General features: G+C 41.8%; 2 protein-coding genes across 2 annotated transcripts in view; one reads left to right on the top strand and one right to left on the bottom strand.

Moving 5' to 3' along the window:
• rpain (RPA interacting protein) overlaps positions 1–13,199 on the top strand; it is a 13,845-nt gene extending 646 nt beyond the window's left edge. The window contains exons 2-7 of the mRNA XM_078422351.1: positions 4,457–4,645; positions 6,204–6,276; positions 6,933–7,047; positions 8,456–8,519; positions 9,695–9,829; positions 11,886–13,199. Coding sequence (XP_078278477.1) covers positions 4,457–4,645; positions 6,204–6,276; positions 6,933–7,047; positions 8,456–8,519; positions 9,695–9,829; positions 11,886–11,915 — 606 coding nt within the window. The 3' untranslated portion in view covers positions 11,916–13,199. The remainder of the gene's footprint in view (positions 1–4,456; positions 4,646–6,203; positions 6,277–6,932; positions 7,048–8,455; positions 8,520–9,694; positions 9,830–11,885) is intronic.
• LOC144606337 (complement component 1 Q subcomponent-binding protein, mitochondrial-like) lies at positions 12,842–26,539 on the bottom strand. Its single transcript, XM_078422350.1, has 6 exons — positions 26,273–26,539; positions 24,561–24,711; positions 22,102–22,189; positions 18,889–18,984; positions 15,988–16,110; positions 12,842–14,723 (listed from the first exon to the last, which is right to left on the bottom strand). Exons 1-6 carry the CDS (start codon positions 26,502–26,504, stop codon positions 14,577–14,579), a joined length of 837 nt encoding a protein of 278 aa, XP_078278476.1. The 5' UTR covers positions 26,505–26,539; the 3' UTR covers positions 12,842–14,576.

Below are 26,539 nucleotides of genomic sequence, written 5' to 3'. Positions count from 1 at the left end.
AGAGTAAATGTAAACAGCGACCCCATAGGAATGTTGACGTGCAGAGCGATCTTGCAGTGCAAGGCCATAGTTCTCTGAAAGCGGTGACACAGGTGGGAAATGTAGTAAAGGAGACACAATTAATTGTAGACACTGGAATCTTGAGCAAAACACAAAACGCTGGATTAACTCTGGGTCCGGGCAGCATCTCTGGAGGGAATGGATAGGCGACATTTTGGGTCGGGACCCTTATTCAGACTAATTTGAAGTGTCCCTGTCCATTCCGAACTGTCGCCTGTCCATTCCGAACTGTCGCCTATCCATTCCCTCCAGAGAGGCTACCTGACCCGTTGAGTTACTCCAACACTTTGTGTTCTGCTTTGTGAAGAAGGCATTTTGTGTAATGTCTTCATAGGCAGAGGCATTGAGTATCAGAGTTGAGAGGTCATGTTGCAGCTATTTAAAATGTTGGTTGCATCACATTCGGTACTGCATACTGTTCTGGTCGCCACATGGAAGGATGTGGGAGCAACATAGAATGCAAAAAAAGATTCCCTAAGATGCTGCCTAGAATGAAGTGTGTAGTTATAAGGAGATTGGATAAACTGGGCTCGCTCTAGCTGGAAACTATGGGGTCCATGGTGTGACTGTTGCAGAACTTTATAACATTCTGAAAGATGTAGATAAGATAGATAGTCAAAATATTTTTTCCCACCTTCAAATTCAGGATCAGTTTCTTCCCAGCTGTTATCAGGCAACTGAATCATCCTACTACAACCAGAGAACAGTGCTGAACTACTATCTACCTCTTTAGTGACCCTTGGGCTATCCTTGATCAGACTTTGCTGGCTTTACCTTGCACTAAATATTATTCCCTTATCATATATCTATACACTGTAAACGGCTCGATTATAATCATGTATTGTCTTTCTGCTGACTGGATAGCCCGCAACAAAAGCTTTTCACTGTACCTCGGAGTCGGCACACGTGACACTAACTAAGGTGAAACTAAATTTAGGTCTGGAACTAGAGGTACACAGAATTAAGATGAGACAGAGAATTTGAGGGTTATGTTTTTCACACAAGGTGGTGATAATCTGGAAAAAGCAGTGAGAAGTAAATACAAGTAGTTTGTTTAAAAGGAACTTTAAACTTGACAGGTAATTGGACCCTATGGGTCTTGTGCAGGGAAATGTGATCAATGTGGGAAGCATCGTGGTCTGCTTGAATGAAGTCGGACAAAAGGCTGGTTTCTGTGCTGTATATTTCTAAAATTCTATAAATGTACAGTGAGGTTTGCAGTTGTTACCAAAATTTGGCAATATCGTTGAAAGTGAAGAATGTTGAAGGATGCAGGAAGATATCTGTGGACTGTAAAATGGTTGGCACATTGGTGCAGCTGGAAGAGCTGCTGCCTCCCGATGATAGAGACCCGTTCGATCCTGACATAGACATAGAAACATAGAAAATAGATGCAGGAGTAGGCCATTCGGCCCTTCGAGCCTGCACCGCCATTCAATATGATCATGGCAGATCATCCAGCTCAGTAACCTGTACCTGCCTTCTCTCCATACCCCCTGATCCCTTTAGCTACAAGGGCCACATCTAACTCCCTCTTAAATATAGCAAATGAACTGGCCTCAACTACCTTCTGTGGCAGAGAATTCCACAGACTCACCACTCTCTGTGTGAGGAAATGTTTTCTCATCTCGGTCCTAAAAGACTTCCCCCTTATCCTTAAGCTGGGACCCCTGGTTCTGGACTTCCCCAACATCGGGAACAATCTTCCCGCATCTAGCCTCTCCAACCCCTTAAGAATTTTATATGTTTCTATAAGATCCCCCCTCAGTCTTCTAAATTCCAGCGAGTATAAGCCTAGTCTATCCAGTCTTTCTTCATATGAAAGTCCTGCCATCAGTAACTATCTGGGTGGAGTTTGCACATTCTCCACATGGATGAGAAAGTGGGATAACAGAACCAGTGTGAACGGGTGATCGATGGTTCGGCGTGTGTTTTTGGGCTGCACCTCTCTTTTTTTTAAATGGCTAGGTGGACAAAAGCGTAGAAAGTGGGATTTGTATTGGAGGAAGTCATGGAGTCATATAGAATGGAAACAGTAAATTCGACCCATCGTGACCATGCCAACTCGTGAGAAACCGTCTTCACACACTCTGTTTATAGTCTTCTATAACATGGCAATTTAAGTGTGTCTGGACACTTAAATGCTTTCAGATGTGGCAATGCAATTGGGGAGGGTAAACAAGGCAAGGAAAAACACAATATCAGGACGTGTAGAGGAACAGATTACTCAAGGTTGCCATTTGGCTATGTCAGGTAGTTAAGTGAGAATAAACCCACAGTTTATCCAATCTCCTTTTCACTACAGAATTAAGAAAGTCATACAAGATGCATGACTTTATCATGCAAGATGTAGAATTCAAGGGCAGATAGACATATAGTTAGAAACACAGAGAAACAGTTCCAACATCCATGCAGACCACAATTTCTGCTTAACCTAGTACCATTTATCTGCATTTGGCCACTATCCCTTTCAACCTATCCATGTACCTGTCCAAATGTCTTTTAAACTTTATTATTGTGCCTGCCTCTACAGGTTCCTTTAGGAATGTTGCATAAACACAGCATCCTCTGATGAAAATGTTGCCCTTAATGTCCCCTGTAAATCTATCCCCTCTCGGGTTAAATCTTTGTTCTTTAATTCTTAATTCCCTATCCTGGAGAAAAAAAGCCTATGACCATTCACTTTATCTATGCCCCTCAAGATTTTATATACCCCTATAAAGTAACAACACAGCCTCCAATGTCCCAAGGAAGAAAGTCCAAGCCTATCTGGTCTTTCCTTATAACTTGAGCCTCCAGTCCCAATAACACCGTTGTGATTTTTTTTCCTGCCCTTTTTCAGTTTAATTACATCTTTTCTACAGCAGGCGGACCAGAGCTCCACACAATAATCCAATCACAAACATCTTGTAACATTACGTCTTGGCTTCTGTACTCAATGCCCTGACTGATGAAGACAAGCATGCCAAATGCCTTGTTCACCGCCCTGTCTACCTGTGTTGCCACTTGCAGGGAACTATGAGCCTGTACTCTTAGGTCTCCTTGCTTGACAGCACTCTCCAGAGCTCGGCCATTTACTGTGCAAGTTCTGCCCTGGCTTAACTTACCAAAGTGCCCCACTTCATACTTGTCCAAGTTGAATTCCATCTGACATTCCTTGGGCATGATTTATTAGTTGTATGTAAACCAATAGTTAAACTGCAGTTAGAGGACTGTAGGACTGAGGACTATGTACGCTTCTAATGACCACAGTATGATTACATCAGAAAACGTGCACATGGGACTTGTGCTGCCAACTGGAGAATTTTGGTTTAAGGAGGAACTGACTGGGCTGCGGGTGTTTTCTTTGAAGCAGTAAGGGGGATGTAAGTGAGTTGTACAAAATTATGGAAGGTTAATGGGTGTATTCTTTAACAGAGGGATCAGTAACTAAGGAACATCTGTAACTAAGGAACAGAGTGGCGAGAGAGGAAATCTTTTGTAAACCTATTGGGGCTGGCCTCATTAATCCTGTGAAGAGATTGAATGGCAGAGTAGTCTTGATGGGCCGAATGGTCTAATTCTGCTCCTATCGCTTATGAGATTGGAGCTTTATCATTAGAAAATAGAAAGCTGAGGAGAGCTGAGGTGATGTTGAGGACTGGAGCTCAAAGGTATAAAGTAAAGGAGAGGAGAGTTAAGCGAGACACAAGAAAAACATTTCATTACTTAGCGTGGGTTGCAACCCAGAGTGGTCTGCATCTGGATGTAGCAGGTGCAGGTTTGTTGTGGCTTTGAGAAGGGAACTGGATGTATATATATTGAGGGGGAAATTTGCAAAAGTATAAAGAAAAGGCAGTAACTAGTGAGTTACTCTGGTGGAGAGCCAGCAAAGGCCAAATTCTACCTCCTGTACTGTAATCATACAGAAGTGTGGGGTGAGAACAAGACAATAAAAATTAATAATTTTTGCAGCTAAACATAGGTTTCCTTCAGTCCAAGCCACAAGCTTCAAAAGTGATTAAATTTTAAAACAGCAGTTAGGTAGTCCTTTTCATGACCTCTTCGGTAAATGAGTAGACATGCTTATTTGTGCTTTTCAAATGTTATAATCTCAATGATATTATAGACAATAGATAATAGGTGCAGGAGTAGGCCATTCGGCCCTTCGAGCCAGCACCACCATTCAATGTGACCATGGCTGATCATTCTCAATCAGTACCCCGTCCCTGCCTTCTCCCCATACCCCCCGACCCCGCTATCCTTAAGAGCTCTATCTTAGCTCTCTTTTGAATGCATTCAGAGAATTGGCCTCCACTGCCTTCTGAACCATATTCTATGGTTGTGTAACAACGTTAAGTATTTATTTAAAAATGATGCACATTGAATGTATTTTTTCCACTTTCTCCTTTACCAGAGATGTGTAGCGAGACTGAAGAACAGCCGGGCAAGGCTGTTAGACAGGTATAGGCATGTGGGAGATGATCCAGGCTGTAATCTCAGAGAGTCCTTTCTTGTGCAAGAAGTGATGGAAGAAGAATGGATGGCGTTGAAAGCACTGGATGCACATTTACCATCATTGTGGAAGAAGGGGAGTTTGGTGGAGGTTTGTTATTTTTTTTAAACTGCTAAAATGTTTAGATTATATTTTTGGTTTTATTTTGTTGAGCAATGTGTTCTGAAATCTCATCCCCCATATGTAGATAGTTCTGATGAAAGGGCAAAAATTGTGCTTCTCTTTCCACAGATGGGAAGGCAGAATGGTGCAGTTGGCAGAGCTGATGCCCCACAGCTCCAGTGATCTAGGTTCAATCCTGAATTCAAAAGGAGCAAATAGATCTTATTTTTAAATTGTAGAGAAGATGGTTTGGACAGAGGGAATACCTGGGATTAGTTGAGGCCAGAATCTCATCATCTAGCGTTTTATTTGGTTTTCCTTTTGTTGGGTAATGTGTTTTAAATTTGTGTAAATGGTGAAGGTAGACCCATGGTGCAGATGGGCCCATTTCTGTGCTGCAATAACTGAAATGCTGCCTGACCTACTGAGTGATGAGCAATTTCTGCTTTATTTCAGATTTCCAGCATTTGTAGTTTCATGTTTTGGCTATGTTCAATAATGACTTCCTGCAGGGCTATTTGAGTGGAGGGGCTCTCAATTAAAACATAAGAGCATAGAAATGTAAAGCTCAGAAATAGATCTTTTGGCCCACTAAATTCACGCCAACCATACCCATGTATACTCAATCCACTATAATCCCATGTTTTTATTCTCTCTACATCTTCATCAACTCTCCCGGGTTTTACCACTCTCCTGCGAACTAGGAGAAATTTGCAGTGGCCAATTAACCTACCATTTGGAAAGTGGAAGCAAACCTATGAAGTCACAAGGTGAATGTGCAAACTTCACAAAGAACTGAAGACAGATTTTTGGCGCTGCGATGCACTGGCTCCACTTATTCTGTCCCCATTTATATTTATAGTTAGTTATATATAATTAATAGCAATACTTGGGGATTATTGGAATGCAGATGGAATCTGCTGAATTTTCTTTTTGATTTTCCGGTGGCATTTAATAACTGATGTATACCATAAATCTTACAATAGACAATAGGTGCAGGAGGAGGCCATTCGGCTCATCGAGCCAGCACCGCCATTCAACGTGATCATGGCTGATCATTCTCAATCAGTACCCCGTTCCTGCCTTCTCCCCATACTCCCTGACTCCGCTATCCTTAAGAGCTCTATCTAGCTCTCTCTTGAATGCATTCAGAGAATTGGCCTCCACTGCCTACTGAGGCAGAGAATTCCACAGATTCACAACTGAAAAAGTTTTTCCTCATCACAACCCACCTCTAGTCCCATTTTATAATATAATTATGGGCATTAAATATTTGTTGCTGAAATGAAGACTATCATATTGGTAATTGTGCAATAACTATGGCATTATAGGTAATTGTGCAATAATTTCATGAACCTGTTACACTCAATTTTTTTGTATACATTTTTGGAATCTTTAGAATTTCCTTAATTGATACTGTGTTCAATATCCTCTTGGGCAGCACATTTTCTTGGTTCTTTGCATTAAGAAATGAACTGACTTGGTGCTACCTTCTATATTATTTTTCTTGAATGTTTTTGTCTTTCTTGCTGGATTTGATCACCAGGTGCTGAACACACTGGAAAATATAAGTGAATTAGCAGAGCTCGAGGAAATTGAACAGGAACTCATCAGTGAAGGTAGATGTTAAGATTGTTCTGCTGTCAGTACATATTACAATTAAACAATGAAATTCTTACTTGCAGCAGCATAAGAGCCTTAAATGTAATACACATAGATAATATATGATGAACAAAAATTCAGTAAATTAATCACCACAATATGAGTGAAATAAACCGAAAGTCCTAGGTACAATCTTATAACATTGTTTTCCTTTTGTAAGAGACATTTAACTTATCCACTGTGATGGAGGTAAAATCATTTTGAAAATCATCTGTCTTTTATCTACGTTTATATTATTGCATGATTAAATTTCATTCAACAAATTGTGGCTGAATTCGTTTAACCCCTATCAAATGAATAAAAGTAAACTTTTGAAATGAAGCTTGTTCAGAATTAAATTAATTTAGTATTAGTACTAAACAATTTACTAAACCAATTGAGTTACCAAGGTAAAATATTCCTAAATGATGCTATTCCTCATTATGTAAACTCGGCAGATGAGGCCAAATTGGACGTGAGAAAGTGCATAATTTTCACTCGACCAGTTTGTTTGTATCTTCGATCTTTCTTTTATTTTGAATTTGTGTTCTTACTCTTTTTATTAAAGGTCTGAAAGGGACCTGTGTGTACAAAATGGCATTTATGATTCTAGTCATATTTTGTCTCCTCACAGAACAAGCCATCATAGAGGAGTATGAGGCCAGTTTGCATTTCGATAATGCGTGCTTGAATGCCATTATTGAAGGATTTGATAATTCTAATAGACTTGTATGCCCTGTTTGTAACAGGTGAGTTTGTTCAAGATCGGCTGTGAATTGCATTTCTAGATGGATTCCTGGAGACATGAGTCTGCAGGTGCAGGAATCTGGAGAAAAAAATGGGCTTCTGGTGGATCCTGACAAGTTGAGTAGCATCTGTGGAGGGAAATGGCTAGGCAATGTCCTGAGCGAAGACCCTTCGCCTGGGTTTAATGAATAGAGGGGAGACAGTCAGTATAAAGAGGGAAGTGGAGGAAAGGGGGAGCAGTAACTGGCAAGCAATATATTGTTCAGGTAAGGAGGGGTGAATTGGAAGATGGAGACAGGTGCAGGACGGAAAGGTGGGTATAGCAACAGAGGCAGGGAGATAAGAGGAGACAATAAAGGACTGCAGTTAATAAAATCTAATGAGAAAGAATGGTGAAGCGTGAAACTTGATGGGGAACATGGGAGGCTTTGCGTAAAACCTTCAGTTCCCATGCTTTTATTAACCAACTTGTAGTACACTAACAGATCCCTGGTGTGAGATAACATACTAAAATAGATACCTTGTACATTGTAATATCATGAGCCCAGATTGAACCATATTTTTAAAAATATTCTGAACGGGTATGGTTGAAGAGGGTCCCAACCCAATATGTCACCTATTAATGTTCTCCAGGAGGAGAGGGGGGTGGGGGGGTGGAGGAAGGGAGAGTGGGGGTGGGAGGGGGTGAGGGAGGAAGGGAGGGTGAGGTGGTGGGGGGAAAGGTGGGGAGGGCGGGAAAGGGGGGTAGGCGGGAGTGGGGGGGAGGGCGGGAGGAGAGGGGAGTTGGGGGGAGTCGGAAGTGGGGATAGAGTGGGGGAGGGGGGGACATGGACTGTTGTGATTTGCTGTTGAAGACCACTGGAGCAAATATGTCTTCAATGAAATTAGGTGTGCATTTTTAAATTAAACTCTTCATAACTTAGTCGTACATTTTGTGTAAGGAAAAAGCAAAATAGACAAAACAAAGCAGTTTTTTATTTGTGTTGTAAAAAGTATTTCTGTTCAATAACCTTTCTATAAATAGCAGAATATACTCATGATAGGCCTGACATTGTACATGTAGTCCAAGAACTACAGACTGTTGGAAATAATAGTCGTTTTTCACACATGAATGTAGCGCAACGCGTACGCGCATTTGACCCAAAATGTCACCCACTCCTTCTCTCCCGAGATGCTGCCTGACCTGCTGAGTTACTCCAACATTTTGTGTCTACCTTCCATTCATAAATAGAGAGTCAGTTTGATTTTGGAAATGTATCCCATCACACATTTAGGGGAGGATGGATGAGCAAAAAGGTAGTATATCATATTTTTACTGTGAGTTAAGTCATCTAGCCATACAATTTATTTCAGCATCAGGCAGGAAGGAAATAAAATAACAATTCAACCAAGGCAATTTTTCTTTTGTAGGAACAATCTGAGTGTTAGCAGTGACTTTATAACTTGCTCGTGTGGAATGTGCATTAATACACAGGTAAGCATCTTGCCTAGACCAATCCAATTTTGCTTTCTTTCCTTCATGAGAATAGGATATAGATGAGCTTAATGGACTTGCATTTATTCTGGGTCAATACACACAAGCTATTTATCCTAGTGGAGTCTGAAGAAGGGTCTCGACCCGAAACATCACCCATTCCCTCTCTCCTAGATGTTGCCTGACTTGCTGAGTTACTCCAGCATATTGTGATACCAGCTATTTATCCTATATCTATGTACAACATATGTCCAGAAATGTACTGCCTGTGTTTCCTGAATGAGCACAAACATTTCAGTACTCATTGAACTTTGCTGCCCCAAGATGAAGACGGAAATAAATGGAAATTTTTACACATGCAATAGCGCCCTGTTTAGTCAAGAAAACAATTATTAAAAATGGTGCAGATTGGTATCACGGTGTAAGAAATTATACATTGCTCAAACTTCCACTTTGTTTCCTGTATCAGGTTTTGACCCAAATTGTTGTCATATACCTTTTTGCCTCTTGATTGCTGAATTCTTTGAATATATTTTTTTCCCCAGCATCTACACTCTGTCTTCATTATCACTGCTTTACTACGAATTCTCTTCAAAGCATGCCAACGTAGAAGACAATTTACTCCATTCTACGATGAGGCTTCTCTCTCTCTCCCTATTCTCCCTTTGATTGTTTCTGCTGTTCTTCTGTTGGATGCAGTCTCAACTCAAATTGCAGCATGCAACTTTTGCCTCCACAGGTGTTCCTTGTTCATCCAGTGTTCTGTTTCGTCCCAAATGCCAGCACCTATATCCTCCTCCGTCTCCTGATTGTGACTGGAACTCCCTACCTTTGCCAATGGTGTGCCATGGGTCAAGAAACGCAGTTAATCTTACCAAGAGGCAATTAAACTATCTTTTATTGTCCATGAGATGTTTGGATTCTTGTTGGACATGGTCATTGCTTGGTATTCACGATACAGATTTTAATTACCACTTTTAAATCCAAACCCAGATGTTAACCATGCCTTGTAAACCTGTGGGCTTAGGTTGCTTCATTATCTATATTTAAGCTCAAGGTGAATATGATCTAGTATTTATGGACAGAGGAGCTTTGCTACTGTTAACCATATTATGTGAACCCAGGATACATTTAGTGCATTAAGGTGCTTCATGCTTTCATCTGATTGCTTACAGGGGATGACAGTACAGCATTTGCAAGCCCTTCTTGAACACAATGTCACTGAACATGGCAGTCAATGTGTATGTTGTCCAATCTTCTATGTAGTAAATGGTGCAGAAGCAGACACCATGCTTTTAATGAGCTGTCAGGTGAGTGTGATGATTTACTACATCATTAACATTTGTATTCACATTTCTCCATTTGACACAGAATTGGGCTTTACCCCATACTAACATTATTGAATTTATTAAAGGTCCTGCTAGTGCTATTGCATAGCCACAGTTTCACCAGCTTGAGCATGTATCGTGTCAGTAATGTTGCACATTTTGGGTGCTTCCCTTCCCACTTGTTCAAGTATTTCTTCTGTTTCTCGTTAGTGTATTTCCCCTCAAAATAGATTCCAGAATTTTCCGAATGACATGAGCTAGGTTCCATATCTCCCTCCTTTGTTGAATTTACATTTGTGGTTTTCCAATCCTTGGGGCCTCTAGATTTTAGATTGCAGCCAACACATTGAGAGAGCATGGAAACAGGCCATTTTGGTCCATTGAGTCCTTGCAGACGACCATCGAGCATCCATTGCTATCTCTGGAAACTCTCTTCCTTTAAAACCCTAGGATGCTGTCTACCAGGTCCACAAAGTATTGCACTGCATTGCAGCCTGGAAATGTTTTAAAATATTTATAAGATGGGGTGATGCTAGCAAAATGCTGAATTTGTCTTCAAGAAAGTAATCTAGCTTTCTGAACCTTCATATTTCATGTAGAAAGAAAGGAACTGCAGATGCTGGTTTACAAAAAAGGACACAAAATGCTGGAGTAACTTGGCAAGTCAGGCAGCATATCTGGAGGACATGGATAGGTGATGTTTCAGGTCGAGACCCTTCAGACTGATTCATGCATTGTGATTTGGAAGGAGGCTTTTGGGCCTGAGGAAGCAATGCAATTCAGGGCAATACTGCCAATTCCAGTTCCCCATTTCCCCATATCTCTTCTTGCATGAGCCCTCTGGGTCTCCTTCCACCAAGGTCCATCAGAGGTAATAAGTAGCCAGTTAATCCACCAACCAGCATATCTTTGGAGTAGGTGAGGGAACAGAACATAGAAATATATGGGTGCTGTCTGACCCACTGAGGTACTCCAGTATTTTGTGAATAAATACCTTCGATTTGTACCAGCATCTGCAGTTATTTTCCTACAATAGAAATATGACAGATCAGAGATCAGGATTCAAACCCAAGTTGCTGAACCGCGTGACAGCTGCAGCATCCCGAGGCTGCCCTCTGTTACTATTCTTGTAGTTAAAGTGCTCTTCATGCTGCCTGTGCATGGGAAGTACCAATACTTAGTGATAAGAGTTTCTTGAGTTGGGAAGGTGGACCAAGGAATGGCAAACTAAATTTAACTCTTTACAAGTGTGAGGTGTTTGTCACAGTAAATGGTAGAGCTCTTGCAGAACAGTGGGATCAAGGAGTACAGGTGCATGGTTCCGTGAACATGGCGAGTCAGGTGGATAGGGCGATGAAGAAGACATTTGGCATACCAGTCTTCATTGGTAAGGGTATTGAGTAGGAATGTTGGGGGACATCATGATGCAAAGTTGTTGGTTGGAGCACACTTGGAATACTGTATGTATTTCTAGTTTCCCAGCTACAGGCAGAATGTCATTAAGTTGTAAATGGTGCAGAAGAGATTCACCAGAATGTTGCCTACATTTGCAGGCATGTTATAGGGAGGGGACAGATCTTCATCAAGGCACCAACAATCACTTTTCTTGTCCCTCTCAATATATGGGGGTGGAACCTATTGGGTCTTGTATTTGTAAAACAAGAAATTTATTCCACTTCAAGTCATCTCCAAGTTACAAACACCCGACATATGGACAGGCTATACATATGAACAAGCATTTGGGAGAGTGGCGGGATTGATTTGCTGGCTGCTGGCACGTTGTCTCGAGGGTATTGGTTTCTGGCGGCATTTCCAATTTGTGAACTGTTTGGGTTATGTGAACCTCCGGTGAACCTGTGCTTTGTATGAAGGGAAATTATCAAAACGGCAGCTTTGTATTCCAGAATACCCCTTCAAACCCAACATTAATGTAATCCTAATTCAGTTTTTAAATGATTATCTTTTAATAACAAATACATTATGAATATCCTGTTTGCTTTTCTAGTCTTGTGTTTGTGATTTTTTTTCCTTTTTTCAGGCCTGCGATTACCTGTCTGTGATCCTCTAGGTATCTATAATTCGTCTATGATCCTATCACAAAAGTAATGAACGCCTCTTCTGGGAAATCTATTCATTGAAGAGACTGCTTTGCCACACTGCACTTTAGTATTTGTTTTGCATTCTACGTTTAATTTAATAAATATTTCTTTGTATATCTGCTCCAGACGAACAGTCCTTTTGATGTTCAATAGAATAAGAAATACCAAGACCTTAGCTTGCATCTCTGTTTGTAAGATGCAATTATATAATAATCTTTTGATGTACTTGTGATAGGGGAGAAGCAATACTTCAGAAAAAAAACTATGGGATGAGATAAGAGTTCATAATCTGATGCTGAAGATTAACCATGTTGTTAAATTTCAACTTAAGCTGCCTTAAATGACTTGAATATTAAAAAAACATATTTTCCTTAAGGACAAACCAGAAAGTATTGGGGCAACTCAGCAATTGGAGAACATGGATCGGTGGCATTGTGGGTCAGGACCCTTCTTCAGACCCATTGATTTGTGAACCTTTTTAATGAATGCAAGTTTTCTGACTACACATTCACTAACATCTATTTCCTGATCTTATAAAAGAAAACAAATTGCTGAGAGCTTGTGATCTATCAAATAATTAAAACAATTCACATTGAAGTTTCTTGAACAATATTGGTAGGCTATCTGATCCCATCTCCAATAATGCTCAACAAATTGATCATTAGAGTGGTCCAAATTTTAACAGCTTTGACTGTGCTTAACTGCTACTCTATGCTCAAGAACATTCAGTGTAATCCTGATCAGTTGTAAAGGAAGTGTGACAAACATTATTTGGTGAACTGGATACTGAACCATCAGGATTTCCTAAAGGTTGCTAGTTTGATTAGTGTACACAATTATGGGAATGCTCTGGGGTTTTCAGTGAACAATGCCGTGAGATGGGTTAAATCAAGAAAAATACCGACTTTGATTACAGATTAATGTCAGGTTTATTATTTCCATCTTGTGAGCGTAACAGTGCCATTTAGTTTAATTTGTAGTCACCTTTTGCAGTCGTGACATTTGTCAGCAAACACTTGGGGTCATTCACAGATACATTGCTGTGATACGATAATTAATGTGCCACCTTTTGCAGTTATGCTAAACTTAACAATGCTTTCCATCATGTGGTACACAAGATCCAAGAATACTAAAGAGCAAGACCGATACCAGGCTGGGTGTCCTGGCATCATTATACAACCACCTCCAATGTTTACTGGTTTGTCTACCATGATTTCCTGTGGTACAACTGTAGTCATGCATTTCAACGTGAATAAAGTCCAGTTGAAATGACAGCAGTATGTTTACAATGTAAACAGAATTTAAGACTAAGGGACAGATAACAAAAGTGCAAGTGAAACTTAGGTTAAGCAGCATCTGTGGAGGAAAATGGACAAGTGACATTTCGGAATGGGTAAGGCTCTTCAAGGGTGAACTGGAATGACACAGAAAATGGTACTTCCCCTTAACAATTGTTCACTTTTGAGAGAACTTTCTCAATTCAAACACCAATTACTATTCTCAGCCACCTCACTTTCCAAACTCCTCAAGCTCATTGTTCAGACTAGGAGGATGCTGGAAAAAGGTAAAGGCACTGCCTGCTTGTTATTAATGGGTTTGCAAAGATCTACCAAAACATTTAACCTGCTCTAATTTAAAAATCCAGTCACTTTTAATCTGTGCCCAAAAGTTTTCTTTTTGTGCAATAACTTCTGGCCTTGAGGGTGTTTGCATCCTAAGAATCAATTCTTTGTGTCTCCAACTTTATTGTTCATTGTCTCACTTCAACCCCACCTTAGTTTAAAATTATGTGGATCATTTTTTCTTTGAAGGGGCATTGCTTTCCTTCTGCATTGACCAGCGGTCATCGAATTACATTAAAGTTCACATCGGCCTCATCCCTTTTCTATGGGCACTTAAGGCAGATTTTTTATACATCAACATTGGGGAGACTAGATTCTTCCATTAGGGTAAGAAGGATGATCAAAGGACTTCCTAGTAGGGGTCTGCAGCAAAATTTAGAAACATAATTACAATCATTGGTCTCCATGCACCACATGGTACGGTACAACTTTCCAAAGATATTTAGCTTGAAACCATAACACTGCTGTTGTGGTGTATTCTTAAATGGGCACATATTTAAACTGCTTGCTGAATAAGTGAAACGAGTTTCTGCAATAGACAGACAAGATGTTGAAGGAAGCCATTTTGGTACTCAGAAAATAACCCTGTGAAGCAGAGAATGACACCTTTTGCAAAGTGCATTTAGTTTCATGTACTTGAACATGTTCCTTTCCCTCCCCTTTCTCCCTCATAGATCCAGAAAATTAGGAGAATTCATACTGACATGTTTATTCAAGACATCATTTTCTTTCCTGGAACCATCTTAATTTAGTTACAATATAAACAAGAAACAAATTGGTCAATGTGCCCGCTTTTTGCGTAACACTTCCATAATCAGTGTACAATTTAGAGATATTTTCATTATTATACCATCACAATTTTTTTACATAATAATGAAGCCAATCACAAGAGCAGTTCAATACCAGAGAATACCTTTGTACAAAATCTATTGTAAAATAATTTAAAGCTGGCAAACAACCTGACCATCATAAAACAATCTGTCAAAAGCCAGAAGACAGGAAAAATTCTTAGCACTTGATAAACCCATTCAAATTTTCAAGAAACTTGATATACTCCTGATGTTCCAAGGCAGTGCTCAGCTCAACAAGTTCATCTGCAAAAGTATTATCAATCCCACGGTCGGTCAGATAGTCCATCAAATGGTCATAGAGGGCCTATAGGAGCAAAGGGGAAATTATGGTCTAGGTAACATACAGTACAGTCATATCAAAGAATCAATACAATGTTTACTAGATTAATTTCTGGGAAGAGGGATGAGCAGAAAGGGTCTGCTCCATAATTCTGAGGTGATTGTGTTGAAACATATATGCTTTCTCGCAGTGGAGACCGGAACCAGGGGACACAAGATAAAAGCATGTATCAAGGCCACTAGAACAGTACATCACAGACACTTTGGCTCACAATGTCTGTGCCATACATGCAAACTCTACCTGCCTGCACATAATCCTTTCCCTGCATATCCAAAAGTCTCTTAAATTCCATTAACACACCTGCTTCCATCACCATCCCAGTTCCAGGCATTCACCACGTTCTGCGTAAAAATCTTGCCCCGCCCATCTCCTTTAATCGTTGTTCCTCATAAAGCTCTAGTATTTGATTTTACCAAACTGGGAAATGGGTTCTGTCTACCCTATCTAGGCCTTTGATAATTTGATATACTTCTATCAGGTCTCCCTGCAACCTCTGGCAGAAAGCAATCCAAGTCTGCCCAACCTCTCCCTGCAGCAGCACCCTGCTAATCCAGGAATCATTCTGGTAAACGTCCTTTGCACCCTTTCCAAAGCCGCCTCCACATCCTGACTAAGAACTGCACGCTATCCTAATGAAGCCCAACCAAACTCCTATAAAGCCTCATCATGACTTTGAGAGTCTTATAATTGGGCCCAAACCTCTCTCCCCCACCCCCCCCCCGATTTACCTATCAGTCCACACAACCAGGTGTAACATGCAATATCCAATCAATTTGCTCACCTACTGTGAGAAACAAATTGTGAGATTGACCTCGCATCTCAAATGTTGTACTTTCATGACGTGTTGGCAAGACCATGTTCAGCAACAAGTAAATACTGCGTAACATGGCAGCAGACGCTGTGCAGATCTCTACCTGAACCAGCAGGAGGGGCCATTACTGTGGAACAAGCCAGTGAGGAACCCCAAGAGTAGGTCGTAAAACCACCAGGACATTCAACATAAGATTCAAGGTGCTGATTGAGAGTGATCAGCCATGATCGCATTGAATGGCGGTGCTGGCTCGAAGGGCTGAATGGCCTACTCCTGCACCTATTGTCTATTGTGGACCAGAAAACACTTCCACCGAGTTGAAAATTTTATGTAGAAAGAAGAAAACTAAACAAAAATCACCTCAGAATTCCAGGTAGATACCCTGGGCATTAGCATTCCAGTGTTTTTTTCACTCACCCAGTCTAAGGAATCTGTGTTAAGGGTATAACTGGTCTCTTTCCAATCATCCTCTCCAGTGGGCTGAAAGCTGACTTCTCTGATGGCAAATATGTCACTCTCATCCTCCTCTCCATGCCCAATCTGTTATTTTAAATACAAAATAATGGTTGATATGTTATCATTAGCACAGGAAAATATAAAAAGCTGTAGGCAGTGTGGCTGTGTTAATAGATTATATTCAAGAGTTAAAATACATCCTAATAGTAAAAAAAGTCCCATTAAATATTAGGCTGACTTTGTGGGAACAGCAACAAGTGCAGGTTTGCCTCCAAGACAAGCCATTCTTCCAGAGGTCAAACTTCAATTCGTAGTCAATTTCCTGGAACTATCACCATCAAGGGAACGTCGTCACGTCCTCTAGCTGTTCAATAGAGTCCACCAATACTACTTTGAAGGAAGAAATGGAGAGTAAATACAGCCCTACTTATTCTTCAGATTTCCACCTTATTCTTGATCATTTCTGTAGTTTTACCATCTCTTACGTTACCCCAGCAATATTGCAGAAGTGCCCTGTATCAATCTAGAAATCAAATAAAACTGCAGATCCAGAATCTGAAACAAAAACACCAATGCTGAAAGAACTCAGCCAGTCAAGCAGTAGTGGAAAGACAAACTGGTCAACATCTCAGGTCATTGATATCTCATTTAACTCTTTTGCCTTTACCATTCTGATTTAATCATTTCTACAGTTCCTTATACTTGTGCCTCCGTCAAACCAAAAGAAAAATCATTGGATACTCCACATTTTTCCCTAAACAAAGATATAACCAATGAGTATCCAGCAGTTATACATACGGATGTTAGAACACTAACAAGCACCTGTGCATTCGGAGGCTGTTTTAAAAGGAGAGATACAGTTGAGAGCAAGAGGTGCATGTTTTGGGTAATTTACATTTTCAAATAAGTTAAAATGAATCGTTTTTACGTTAAAAAAATTAAGTTTAATTTCTAACAATCTTTGACTATTCACAACCATTCATGCTGTTTGACAGCAGCTTCAGCCACATAACTGGCTGTCAAAGCTTTTCTGTGGGAGTTACGACTGAGAGGCAGCCAGATCTAGACAGTTCTCCCTGGGAGATCCACTCAACACAACAGCAGGTAGGCAAGCAACAAGTACAGGTAGCTTACTGGTCCAGAGAAAGCAAGGGCCCATTGGCAAGAACCATCCCAGAATCGATTCCTCCTCGATCTGCTAAATCTGCCCAATTCCCTCAAACATCCAGTCTGAAAATGTTCTTTAATTCAGAACACTCATCCAGCTGCCTGTATTATTTACTCTCAGCCCAATCCTTTTTACCATGCAAACCTACTGACTCCCATAGCTATCTTGACTACACTTCTTCCCACCCTGCTTCCTGTAAAGACTCTATCCCCTACTTCCAATTCCTCCGTCTACGCCGCATCTGCACCCAGGATGAGGTGTTCCACACCAGGGCATGGGGGATGTCCTCATTCTTTAGGAAATGGGGGTTCCCCTCTTCCATTATAGATGAGGCTCTCTTTAGGGTATTCTCGATATCCCGCAGCTTCGCTCATGCTCCCCCTCTCACCATTAGTAACAAGGACAGAGTCCCCCTTGACCTCACTTTCTACCCCATCAGCCGTCGCATACAGCATATAATCCTCCAACATTTTCGCCACCTCCAATGGGATCCCATTACTGGCCACATCTTCCCATCTCCACCCCTTTCTGTTTTCCGCAGAGACCGTTCTCTCCGAAACTCCTTGGTCAACTCGTCCCTTCCCACCCAAACCACCCCTTCCCCAGGTACTTTCCCCTGCAAAAGCAGGGGATACAACACCTGTCCCTTTACCTCCCCCCCTCAACTCCATCCAAGGACCCAGTCTTTCCAGGTGAGGCAGAGGTTCACGTGCTCCTCCTCCAACCTCATCTACTGCATCCACCACTGTTCCAAGTGTCAACTTCTCTATATCGGCGAGACCAAGCGCAGGTTCAACGATCGTTTCGCTGAACACCTCCGCTCAGTCCGTCTTAACCTACTTGATCTCCCGGTGGCTCAGCACTTCAACTCCCCCTCCCATTCCCAATCTGACCTTTGTCCTGGGCCTCCTCCATTGTCAGAGTGAGGCCCAGCACAAATTGGAGGAACAGCACCTCATATTTTGCTTGGGTAGTTTACACCCCAGCGGTATGAACATTGACTTCTCTAACTTCAGATAGCCCTTGCTTTCCCTCTCTCTCCCCCCCCCTTCCTAGTTCTCCCACTAGTCTTACTGTCTCCGATTACATTCTATCTTTGTCTTGCCCCCTCCCCTGACATCAGTTTGAACAAGGGCCTTGACCCAAAACGTCACCAATTCCTTCTCTCCAGAGATGCTGCCTGACCCTCTGAGTTACTCTAGCATTTTGTGTCACCTTCTCTTATAACACTGGCCTCCAATTCCTCTTCCTAATCGCCAACACATTTCCTGGATTCTCTTTTGAGCACCAGCCCCTCCATAATCGTACAAAATATTTGCCTTTGATTCTTCCACAAAAATCAAGTACAATCCCAATTCCATACTACCCTCTATGCATGATGATTAGAATGTCCCATCTCTGCTCGTTATGATCACAGGCATGGTCCTGATTGGACATTCCACGAACAGTTTCCCCCACTTCCATCACACATTCGCTTCTGGAACCTATACCTAGCTGCCTTCCTCATGTGTGCCACCTCTCAGTGATCTCATCCACGAACACTCGGCCCAGGTGACCAAAGGCATAGCCAGTCAATGGTGGAGAAAACATTTGTTACTGAGCTGTGCATAGAATAAATGCCACTGTTGATTAATAAATACCCAGATCTTCTGGAATTTTGCAGTCAGTCTCTCAAGCCTAGTACAAATACACACCTCATCTTCAGGATAGTGGCAATCAAACACCAGGCTTTGTTTATTCGATAGCTTGGTCACTTCGACGACAAAGTTTGGGGTTGAGATAACTTCTGGCTGTAAAGAAATTCAGTTGTTTATTAGATAGGTGTTCACAATGGTGTTTCAGATGCAATATTTTAGCTTCGCAAGCATGACAGTAGATACATCTACACAAGTGATCAACCTTCTTGTCCAGATTCCCAACAGATGGTGCGGTTGAGAAATCTGTGCAGTGTGACAAGTGTTCCACCACGCTTACATGTTCCTTACTGGTATGAGTCTCCAGCCAATTGCTGCTTTTACCGATGATCCCAATTTACATCCATCAACTTGCAGCAGTCACAATATGCTGCATGCAGTGGGCACTGAACATCCTGTTTCCATCACTGATAAAGGAGAGCTGATAGATGTAGTGTATTTGGATTTTCAATGGTCTAGTCTGGTACGAAATCAGACTGCAAGATGGAAGGTTGAGAGTAATATTAGTATGTACAGAGAATTGGTTAGCTGAACCAAGTGCCAGAAAACATTACTTTAAATTTGGCACAGTGCAAGTAACAAGGTACTCAGGGATCAGTGCTGCAGCTCCAGCTATTTACAATCTACTAATTACTTAAAAGGGTGCATTGTATCTAAATGTGCAGATGATACAAAATTGGCAGTGCCAACAAAGATATTGTGCGAGGATATAAATGGATCAAGTGAATGCCAGTGTGGCGTGTGAAAATTAGCTGATCAACTTTGCCAGAAGGATAAAAAGGCAGCGTATTTAGATGTGTATGTGACTAACCAGTGTACTGTTCCAGGAGATTGTATCTCCTCTACAAGTTAGCTAACATGTAAGCAAAGCAAGACATCAGGAAAGCAAAAGGAAAGTCAGTCTTTACTGGAAGGGAAATGAAGTACAAAGATATTCTTCTTGCTCCAACTGTGCAGGGCTTTAGCTAATCCTTACTTGGGCTTCGGGATGAACTTATGCAGACCTCCCAGCATTTGATTTTACAAATTCATAATTTTGATGTCCAAAAATCAGAATTTTTACATCAAAATTCATAATATGGCGCATAATGCAATTTTTTCAGCAAAAATAAAGTATGCACGCCAAATGCGCATACACGTTGAGCTACATTCATGTGTGAAAAATGACTATTATTTCCAACAGTCTGCAGTTCTTGGACTACATGTACATTGTCAGGCCAATCATGAGTATATTCTGCTATTTATAGAAAGGTTATTGAACAGAAATACTTTTTACAACACAAAGAAAAATCTTTTTTTTTCTATTTTGCTTTTTCCTTACACATCCCAATTCTCTTGGTATTGAATAAAAGAACAATGGTCATAAAATGTATGACTAAGTTATGAAGAGTTTCATTTAAAACTGCACATACCCAATTTCATTGAAGGCATATTTGCTGCAGTAGTCTTCAACAGCAAATCACAACGGTCCATGACCCCCCCCCCCCACCTCCCTTTCCCAACTCCATTCCCCCCCCACTGACCTCCACTGCCCCCTCCACTCATTCATCCACCCCATCCCCTCTCAACATCAAGGGGCCTCACGCTAGCGGCCTGGCCAGGGGCGAGGCATGTGTTTTGCAGAAAAAATGTGGGGCAAAATCAAAATGGCGGAAATGAAATAAGCGGAAACTTTCCACCAAATTCGGAAGGGTTGGGAGGTCTGCAACTGGCACCCTCATCATTCCCACTCCTCTTCTGCTTCAGATCTTGATAGTCCACTTTTGCACTGTTGCAGTATTTCCGATGAGTAGCTATGTTGATAGCAGACAGTGTTTTGGGCTAGCATGAAATGCTTTTGAACAAGCAAGTCACTCAATGTTCTTGTAGACATGCTTGCTCTCATCTTGGTTTTGGTCAAATGGCTGAAACATCTTTCACACTCAGCATTCACTGATAGCAGATGGATTGGTACGCGTACTCTATCGTCCGCAGCAGTTAATGCGCTATATATATCCCTGAGTGTTGTTGCTGACGGCCCCACGGTGACGTATGTGTTGATATACGCGACTCGACTAAGCATACGAAAGGATTTCATAGAGCAAGTCTGTGACCGTGCTAACAAGGATCACAATACAATGCATCGACATTGACCATCCGAAAACAGTCGGTAATTTCGATCACTCCTATACCATCTGGCATATATCGAGTGGCCGAATCGACAAATTGAAATTACCAACTGTTTTAATAATAATAATAATAATGCATTTTATTTATATAGCGCTTTTCATATACTCAAAGACGCTTTACAGAGTTTTGGGAAAAATGAGGCAAAATCGGAATGGCAGCAATGAAATAAGAAAGCAGAAACTTTCCGCCAAATTCGGACGGGTTGGGAGGTCTGCTTATGGTCCCTTTAGTTAATAAAATGAAGAGAAGTTGACTAGTTTTGTTTTATTTATTGAATTTTTTTTGTTTATGATGATATCTATTGAGTACTGTATTTACAGACATGTTCTGCTGCTGCAAGTATTCCATTGTTCCCTTTCAGTACATCTGACAATTCAAAAATAACCCTGACCAAATTGATTACTGATCTATCATGAAGAATGACCATGCAAAAAGAGTCCTACACACTCAAGTATGGGCAAGTGGAGAAGTATAGATTCTGAGGGAGTTTCAAAAGATAAATGTTGTGATGATGCTTTTACCGTATTGCCATTTTGCCTTTCCCGTTATGCACGAGGAAAAAGATCATGCAAAATTTCCTTTGCTGGCCACTTGGCCACAATGCTGTATCATGTTCATGGCCAAGTTAGACATTTCTAGACTACACCAGAATGGTAGTCATTAAATCAAATGCAAAAGTGGACTTGAGACCAAAGATTGCTTGAATCAGGAAGTTATTAAATGATGGAGCATACACAAGGAACCTCCTCATCCTTCTATTTCAACTCAACGATAAATGCCCCATCAGTCAGTTACCAAGATCAATCATTTCCATCTTTGAAATTTTGCTTACCTCTTATCAAGGAAAATCAAGAACAAACTTTAATATTTTTCTAGTTTACTCTCAAACAGAAATCCAGCAGCTACCCTCGACCACACAAGATCCCACGTAATCATCACCTCGCCTTCCATGATGTACTAGATTAGTGTTCCTGCACTATCGCCTCATATGACTATTAGGTTGAGATAGACTTACAGCGCAAGGGATGGACAAGAAACCCTCACCTCGTTCTCAGCATCCTTCTGCCCTTCCTGTGGCGTCTCTTCCATTGTTGGTGGAATACTGTTGTTAATATTAAAACTGACTGTAATCCTACAACAAGAAGATATGTCAAGTAATTACCATCGGGAGTAACAGACAACATCCATGGCACTCAACTGCAGCATGAGAGGGAACATCAAACATTGACTGCCTATTTCCCTCCACAGGCTGCCAAACCGGTTGAGTTCCTCCAGTAGTTCACGTTTTGTTTGCAGATTCCAGCATCTCCAGTCTCTTGTGGCTCCAAGGAACAGTAGAATATTCTTGGCATTGTTAATTCAAATGTCTGGGTGTTGGGTTATTTGTCTAATTCAGGATAAGGCAAACAATCTACGAAACAATCAGAATGCTGACACTACATTCACAGCCTGAAAAATAATCAATTGCTCTTTGCATCTATGGTACTCAATATAATGGGAATTTTATATATTTAAAGAAATTCTCAAATATTAGATTTCTTTCCATATTCTAAAACGAATTAATTAATTTTAGTCAGAAAATTTACATTATACTGTGCCATTCCGCTAGTTATGTGCACACCGGTTAACAACGAATGATACTGTACTGAAGGTGATACAGAGGAGATTCACAAGCTTGGTGTCTGGCTGGGAACATTTTAGACAGGCTCTGGGTTCAAGGAACTGCAACTTCAGATCTTGGACAAAGCACAAAGTACTTGAGTAATTCAGCTGGTCAGGCACCATTTGTGGCAGGAATGGATAGATGATGTTTCAGGTCAGGCCCTCAGATAGACTTGGTATGTTTTTTTTGGAGCAGAAATCTTGGAAGGAGGAACCTGTCTGAGTTGCACAAAATTGAAGGGTTATAGATAGAGTAGATGGAAAGAAATTTCACCCAGAGTTTGGTTAACATCTGGAATGCACTACCTGTGCTGTGGAGGAGGCAGGAACTCTCAACATTTAAGTAGTATTTGGACAAGTGCTTTGATTGCCAAGGCACAAAAGGCTATGGGCCAACTGCTGGAAATGAGTACACTATGTAGTGTCTCTGTCTCACTGCTGGAAATGAGTACACTATGTAGTGTCTCTGTCTCTGCTGGAAATGAGTACACTATGTAGTGTCTCTGTCTCTCTCTGTCTCTCTCTGTCTCTCTCTGTCTCTCTCTGTCTCTCTCTGTCTCTCTCTGTCTCTCTCTGTCTCTCTCTGTCTCTCTCTGTCTCTCTCTGTCTCTCTCTGTCTCTCTCTCTCTCTCTCTCTCTCTCTCTCTCTCTCTCTCTCTCTCTCTCTCTCTCTCTCTCTCTCTCTCTCTCTCTCTCTCTCTCTCTCTCTCTCTCTCTCTCTCTCTCTCTCTCTCTCTCTCTCTCTCTCTCTCTCTCACACACACACACACACACACACACACACACACACACACACACACACACACACACACACACACACACACACACACACACACACACACACACACACACACACACACACACACACACACACACACACACACACACACACACACACACACACACACACACACAAAGAGCCCTTTTCTGTGCTGTACAACTAAGGCTTCAAGAAGTATTCAGGCTAATTCCACCTTCCAATAAAAGTGCCTGTAATCACAACTCTTCAAGTCCACATCCAAGTAATTTTTTTAAATTGTGATCAGCAATTTTGCCTCCATTACTCTTTCAGATAATGTTCCAGATACCATCACCTTCTGGGTGAAAAACCTTTCCTCAGAATGTTGACATTCTATCAAGGATTTGCTGTCTTTAATGCCAATTTGCCTGGGCAACGCCTCCTGCCTTAGCCCCTACCACCTCAATATTCCTTTATACTCCCAGATTTCATGGTCCTCTGTAGCACACAATCCTGGTCAGATTACTCATTGCCCTTGCAGTCTATGCTCTTGTCCACACAAACTGCATGGGTCTCGTCTGTGATCAAAGGTTTTTGTGTCTCCTAAAAAACTTGTACTAGCCATTCGTTGGCAGTAACTATTGAGATCAATCAGCAGTATTCCAAGAACAGAGGGGATTTCATCTAGGCCAATATTCCTGTCTACATCATTTAGAACACTTTATGATTACGGTGGTCTGAATAACCATACAGTGCATCACCAGACAAAAATTTCCAAAGACTTTCACTTGTTTTGAAACATTGATTCTGAAGCCTCACACTCTATCAATCCATTTAGAGAATACAACTGGTAAAATGTGCTTTATGGTAAATAATGGAGAAAAAAAACATTTAAATTTAGTAACTTCATTATACTACATAACATAATCCAAAGTTCCCTCAGTGAAAAGACCCAAATATTATTTCAGTCAGGTATCATTTTTACAATACTTTTTAAAATGTCAAATGGATCCAAGGAGAACAGGTAATTGGAAAAGGAAGGTACAGGCACAGAGAAACCAATGCTAAATGAGTCGGTAGAGAACAGGCACCCTTCATTTACCTTTCACCTTCAACCTTTCGTTCAAGTTTAGCTTCTGTTCCATTCAACCTGATCTCCCAGCCTCCAGACACTTTTGGTAGAGATGTACTCTTTTGAATTTTCTTTTCCTCTTTGATTTCATCTCCGAGGAATTCTACAAATGCTTGGTCACCTGCAGAGCAAATGAAGAAAATGGAGATAAGCCCATAGAAAGTTCACGCTCTATTAGAAGTACAACCCAGATCTCCAACCGCCTAAATGGATCTTGATCTCTGGTGCTGTTTGCACCGATTTTACATATCCCAGTGTGACTCCTCCTTATTCCAATTTCCTTTTGCTTTCCAGACACATGGGGGTGGGGTGGACTCGATAGACAAAAAGGCCTGTCTAATCATAAGGAAGATGAATATCAGTATTGGTTTATTACTGTCACCAAGATAGTTTTGCATGACATCCAGTCAGAGTCATACAGTGTAGAAACAGGCCCAGCGGCCCATTTTTCCCAAACTATATGTCTACATCTACACTAGTCCCACCTGCCTGCGTTTGGCACATATCACTCTAGCCCTATCCTGTCCATATATCTCTAAATGTTTCCTAAACGTAGCAATAGTACCTGCCTCAGCTTCCTCCTCTGGCAGCCCATCCCATACACCCACCACCGTTTGTGTAAAAAAAAGTTACCTCTCAAGTTCCTTTTAAATCTCTCTCTCCCCACCCCCAACATTAAACCTGTATCCTTTGATTCTCAATTCTCCTAGAAAGGTCAGAATATCGTGTCTACCCGATCTAATCCTCTCACAATTTTGTATACCTCTGAAAGATCACCCCGCAGCCTACTGTACTCCAAGGAAGTGTCCTAGTCTGCTCAACCTCTCCCGATATCTCAGGCCCTTGAGTCCTGGCAACATCCTCGTAAATCTCTGCACCCTTTCCAGCTTCACAACATCTTTCCCATAGCATGGTGGCCAAAACTGAACACGATACTCCAAATGTGACATCACCATCATCTTATATAACTGTATCATGATCCCCCGCCCAACTTCAATACTCAATATTCTGACTGATGATGGCCAAAGTGCCAAAAGCCTTTTTGATCACATCTACTGCGGCACCACTTTCAAGGAACTATGTACCTGCACTCCTCGTCCCATCTACTCTACAACATTCCCAGAGCCCTACCATCCACTGTGTGGGTCCTGCCCATGTGGGACATTCCAAAATGCAACACCTCACATTTTTCTGTATTAAATTGCATCAACCATTCCTCAGCCCTCCTGCCCAACCTATCAAGGTCCTGTTGCAATGACAAGCCATCTACAACACTCGTCTGTCATCTGCAAACTTAGTCAAGTCGTAGCAGACGCGAGTACAACCAAACCATACATCAGGTAGTACAAATAGAAAAATAAACAGAGTGCATTAGGGTAGCGTCACATGAAAAGCAGAGGAACCCCAATTAGCCGGATTTCAGGAGTCAGAACCATCCGTGCTGGATAATGAAGGTACAGTTCTCGGGGACCCAACAAATCCAGAAGCCGCTGGAATGCTCCAGGTAGTCAGGTCGAGGCATCAGAGACAGAGCCATAGGTTGAGGGGGCTTCCACCAGAGTATTTCATCACCCATTTTATCCGGATGTCCAGCACCATCATTGCTTTGTCGTGAGCACCGGGACTGGGGCAGCTGAGGGACGGAGGGCGGGGAGGTTGTGTCGCAGCGACCCCGGCCTCACCTTCGGTGTGCAGCGCCCCGCAGCTGCAGGACACGCCGTCGAGGGGCCGGCCGGGGTTCAGCGGCCCGCGCCTCAGGCCGGAGCTGCACAGCAGCCACATGGAGCGGGCGAGGCCGCGGGCCCCGGGGTTACCGCCGGCCTGCCGCAGGAGCGAGAGCTGCTGCGGGGGCAGAGCAGCCCGGGAACCGAGTCGGGAGGCTGAGCACAAAACCCGGGTGAAAACCTTCAGCATGGCGGCTCGACCTCTGCGCACACGCGGACAGGGAC

This window comes from Rhinoraja longicauda, chromosome 26, assembly GCF_053455715.1.
Source record: "Rhinoraja longicauda isolate Sanriku21f chromosome 26, sRhiLon1.1, whole genome shotgun sequence".
Taxonomy (NCBI): Eukaryota; Metazoa; Chordata; class Chondrichthyes; order Rajiformes; family Arhynchobatidae; genus Rhinoraja; species Rhinoraja longicauda.
The sequence above is the reverse complement of the archived record's forward strand: the minus strand, read 5'-3'. Positions and strand labels throughout refer to the sequence as shown.

Excerpts from the sequence above, each read along its gene's own strand:
- LOC144606337 (XM_078422350.1), bottom strand. The coding sequence starts at position 26,504 with ATGCTGAAGGTTTTCACCCGGGTTTTGTGCTCAGCCTCCCGACTCGGT. Across the intron at positions 24,712-26,272 it reads CGGGGCGCTGCACACCGAAG|GTGACCAAGCATTTGTAGAA; the intron begins GTGAGGCCGGGG and ends TTTGCTCTGCAG. Across the intron at positions 16,111-18,888 it reads GCCACTATCCTGAAGATGAG|ATTGGGCATGGAGAGGAGGA; the intron begins GTGTGTATTTGT and ends TTAAAATAACAG.